Raw genomic sequence first — 4626 nt, 5'->3', positions numbered from 1 at the left:
GTTGTGGAAAAAGACCATCCAACGGAATTTTTGAACTCGATTGATCTTCCAGGGAGACCCCACATACTGAAATTGAAAATAGGTGTGACAATTACCATGTTGCGGAATATTAATCAGGTAAAACTTTGCAACGGCATGCGACTCGCATTTAAGAAATTGGTGAAGAAAGTATTGTAGGTAAAGATTTTAACGTGGCCTTTCAAAGGTGAGAATTTCCATGATTCCGACCGATACACCATTTCAATTTAAAAGATTACAATTCCCAATTCGATTGACATTCGGAATCACAATCAGTAATGCTCCAGGTCGAATTTTGGAAAAGTATGGTTTAGATTTAGATGCGAATTGCTTCTCAGATGTTGCGTGTTCCTGTGTCGGCAAACCAGATATCCTTGATATCTATGCAGAGAATGGAAAAACAACAAATATTGTATATGAAACGTATGCTTTGTTTCGTTAATAATTTATCATCCATGTAACAGGAATATGCCACAGCAAAGTGTGGCAGGGTACAGCTAGTTTTTTTTTTAATAATTTTTGGAATTAATCATATCTTTGAAATTACAAAGTCCTTCAAAATAAATCCTGCGGTCAGAGAGAATAAATAAAAACGCCACTTTAAATAAAAAGGTAGGTTTCAAACCCATTTACTTATTATTTATTTCATGGTAGGAGAGCTTCTCAAATAATATAGAAGCCATTTTTTCGACTCAAGTTGTTGAAAAGTAATGAATATCTAAATCCCGGGACTAATCCCGGGATCGGAAAAAGCCGAAAAATTAACATCCGTAATACATTCATATATCCATGCATATGGACGTACATATGTATGGGGCAAATACCCCAGTTTGCCCCGCTTCGAAATGTACATACAATTCTAAAAAAATTAATAAACGAATTATTCATCACTCGCTGTATACTACTTATATATTTTTGAATGTATTTCGAAACTGCCCAACATTAATCGTGGCTTGAATACTTAATGTTACCCCAGTATTACACATTGATTTGATTTTCGTTACAAAGTTAAACAAAGAAAATAAGTATGTTGAAAATAAATACTTCATATTAAACAATAATACATTCGAAAGTGTTTTTAAGTATTTAAGATTGCACCCGGTATGTGGTGATTTTGCCGTTGTCATTGATTGTAGTCTGGGCCCCACGCTGACTCATCTTTTTACCGTTGATATCGGAACTACTCGAAAACGAGCTGACTGAAACGCCCTTAAAGCCGCCAGGCGACGATGGTCCACCAAAGCGGTTACTGATGTTCGGAACATCCTGAAAAATAAGCCAGAGACGTTTTGAATACGCTTTTATTAAGTATGTATTTTTAAAATGCTTACTGGGTTCTCCGGACCGATGTGGGCCGTGTGGTAAGATCCGCCTGGACCGATAGAGGCAGCAGCGATCGCATGGTTAGGAGCGTAGCGATTAGCTGTGTCATATCGGCTGCCACCAATGTTTAAGTTATTGAAGTGGGCCTGTTGTTGGGCAATTTGCTGTTGAATACGGCTGTGGAAGAAGGGTCCAAACTTTAAACGTATGCATGAAGAAATTCAAATAAAATTAAGGATAAATAGCAGGAACATACAAATACAGAAAAAGACAACACTACTACACAATTCACATTAATTACTTATGGTCTGGCAAGAAAGAGGCATCCGCGGTTGCCATAGCTGAACCGGAAGAATACACCGAAGCAATAGCGCTAAGGAAATAAATAGAGCAGAGAACTTTGAGTTGGAAATGTGGTTAGCAAAGCATAGCTATTATAGTCGGGGAGGCGAGCGACAAGGCATTGCAAGCATTTTATAAAAGCTCAATTTTTGATATCGTCGCTGGAATAATGAAATAGTGTAACATGAAAAGTATAGTTTTGAGAAAAACGAATTGGAAGTTTTTATAAACCATTACAAACCATACAAATACAATTTCGTTTTTCGGGAATAAATTAGTGAGCCAAAGAGATATTTAAGAAAACTAAAGATTTTTCTAATAGATTAAAGGATTGTCTATCCAATGGTGCAATTATCGAATAATAGTGTATGTGGCATTTACACTGTTTCTTTATTCGAGCGACGATATTGGCTGCATTTCTTTATTCATTCTGAACGTTTGGAATAAACTTTTTTGTTTACTTATTCTTTAGAACGTTCCTGATGATATGTTAACGTATATTTCAAACGCATTCTGTTTATTCTGCATGTGAAACGGGATTATCTGGAATTTATAAAGAAACGCTGCCATTATATCATATTAGTTCTATAGAGAAATAGCTTCAATTTTGTACAGACCTTGAAATCAGTGATGGAAAATCGAAATTTAAAATTGTGCTAAAATTTTTCCGAAAAAATGTGCCTGAATGCAGGTACCATTTCATTTATAAAATATATTTACAGTACTTATTGCATATAAGAAAAACACTAATCTCATGGAAAACCTTAAATTCATCCTTTCTTTTACGAACAGTACACTTAATAAAAGATAATTTTTTTTATATACCTTTTCATTTATTCATATTCCATATTTTAATAATACGTCTTTAATTTTAAAGTATTTCACTGTTTTAATGAATTATCACAAAAATTATTGGGAAATTATAAATTTCTAAACCGTAACAAAAAGGGTGTGCAAAAAAAGGTGCAGTTGGAATTTTAATGCTCTCCTAATCCTAGGGTGTCTAGGATTGTACTGTATTGAAAAAAATATACCACTATTTTTATTTTGAAATTAAGAAACATTTAGAGGTCGCTTGAAAATAAATATTTTTCGAACGGAAAACTCTGGTCTTGAAGATAGACTTGAAGTAATAATACCCGATTGTTTATTTAACCCTTTTTTAATACTAACGATTTTTTATTGGTCCCCCCATTGCATTTTCTGGGATTTTCGGCGGAAAAATTGTTAAATAAACAATTGGATATTATTATTTGGGAATCTCCTGTAGATAATCAGAGTCTTCCGTTCGAAAAATATTGATTTTTAAGAATTCTATACCATTTCTACGAAAATTTGTTTTTTTGTGAGTAACAGTACACTGAGAAAAAGGATTAGTTTCGACAACTAAAGATATTTAGTTCCCGAATTTTGACAATATTTGGGAACTGTTACCAAGGATTGGGAACTATTACCATCGATTGGTAATTATAACTAAATATATTAAAGCTTCTAATATTCATCTAGGTTGTAACAAATCGTTAATTTAGTTGAAGGGTTTGGTTAATACTAATAAATATTTCTTTGAAGCATATTTCTACAAATTCCATTCAACTTAACGTATGGTTCATAAAAGGATGCTATTAAGCTCTGCTAATGCAGATAAGCTTTCTTTCAACACGTGGTTTAGTCATAGTTACCAAATCTTAGTTGAGACAACCACGATTTGGTTTGAGAGTGGAACATATTCATGCTTGTGAGCCACCCCTAAAGAATGCTGAGCGCTCTCTGAGCACATACGAAGAGCGCCAGCTGAGCAATGCAAACAGTCCCACTTATTGAATCGTTTGAATGCGCTAGTATGCCGACCATTGCATTGTGCGTGGAAATCATTGCTCCGCTACCGCTGTTCGTATATGGGTGAAACACGCATGTGGTCCCAGAGCGCTCAGTAAGCTATGGCATGTCGATCGCTGCGCCATGTGTGCTATGACATGCCTATACTTGTTTGTCTCAGTTTCAGTTTTGCTATCATCGCGAGTTGTTTCGGTGCGCGCATAGTTTAAAGTTTAATTAAAAATATAAAGTTTGATGCCAACCGGGGTTTTTCAGTGGATATATAATTCATGTGAATTATAATTTGAAAGTGTCTATTTAGCTAAGGAAAAAGCAAAGCAGTATACTTCCAGCAGATATTGACCTGGGTTTTCGCACGACTGTTCCTGTTTCTTCGTTGTTTTTTAGAAAATTCTTACCAACATATACATATGTATTATTTACTTTAGTAACTAACTTATGTAAATATGTACGTATTTTTATGCTTAATATATGCAAATAAAAGAAGAAAGTAAACACAACAAACATCGAGTAAATTTTTATTTGTGTCAAACTGAAACTTTTTTCCTAATAATAAACGGTTAGCTGATTCAAGTCTACAGCAAGTTCACAAAATTAATTGAAAACTTGTATCAGCCAAAGCATTGTTTATATTTGCTCAACAATGATTTTATTCAACTAACAATATTGTCCAATCAAGGTAGTCGTTTTGTAATTATTAACAAATATACATTTGTCCCAACTAGAAGTCTTAAGTAAATTGCAGACTTTCGTGAACTATATATTTATTTCGCCATATCCAACTATGCCACTTGATCACTATAACCAAATCTTGGTTATTATAACTAAACCTTTTTCTGGGTGTACCTACATACATAGAAGAATGAACAAAAGTTATTTGAAGCGTTCGGACGTTCCGATTTTCAATATACTAACAATCGATAATCCGCTGTCGGCCGCTGTGGTGTAGTGGTAAGCAGTGCGCGCTTCCACTCCGCAGCACCTGGGTTCAAGCCCTGGTCAAAGCAACATCGCAAAAAAATATAGAAATAAAGTAATGTAAAAAAAATATTTTTTTAAAAATAAGCTTTTATTTAACATGTTCAATCAAAGGAATAAAATAAAGTA

At 34.2% G+C, this 4626-nt stretch overlaps 1 protein-coding gene across 1 annotated transcript in view; it reads right to left on the bottom strand.

Annotated features, from left to right (window-relative positions):
- Positions 1–898: 898 nt before the first annotated feature.
- Positions 899–4626, bottom strand: part of LOC118746757 — a gene marked incomplete at its 5' end in the record, with an annotated part of 11183 nt that continues 7455 nt past the window's right edge. Inside the window, 3 exon segments of the mRNA XM_036480667.1 lie at positions 899–1284; positions 1350–1518; positions 1643–1714. Of these exon segments, the coding sequence (XP_036336560.1) occupies positions 1105–1284; positions 1350–1518; positions 1643–1714 (421 nt within the window). The 3' untranslated portion in view covers positions 899–1104.

This window comes from Rhagoletis pomonella, unplaced genomic scaffold, assembly GCF_013731165.1.
Source record: "Rhagoletis pomonella isolate Grant_MI unplaced genomic scaffold, Rhpom_1.0 Rhpom_scaffold_00001, whole genome shotgun sequence".
NCBI classification, from domain to species: Eukaryota; Metazoa; Arthropoda; class Insecta; order Diptera; family Tephritidae; genus Rhagoletis; species Rhagoletis pomonella.
The sequence above is the reverse complement of the archived record's forward strand: the minus strand, read 5'-3'. Positions and strand labels throughout refer to the sequence as shown.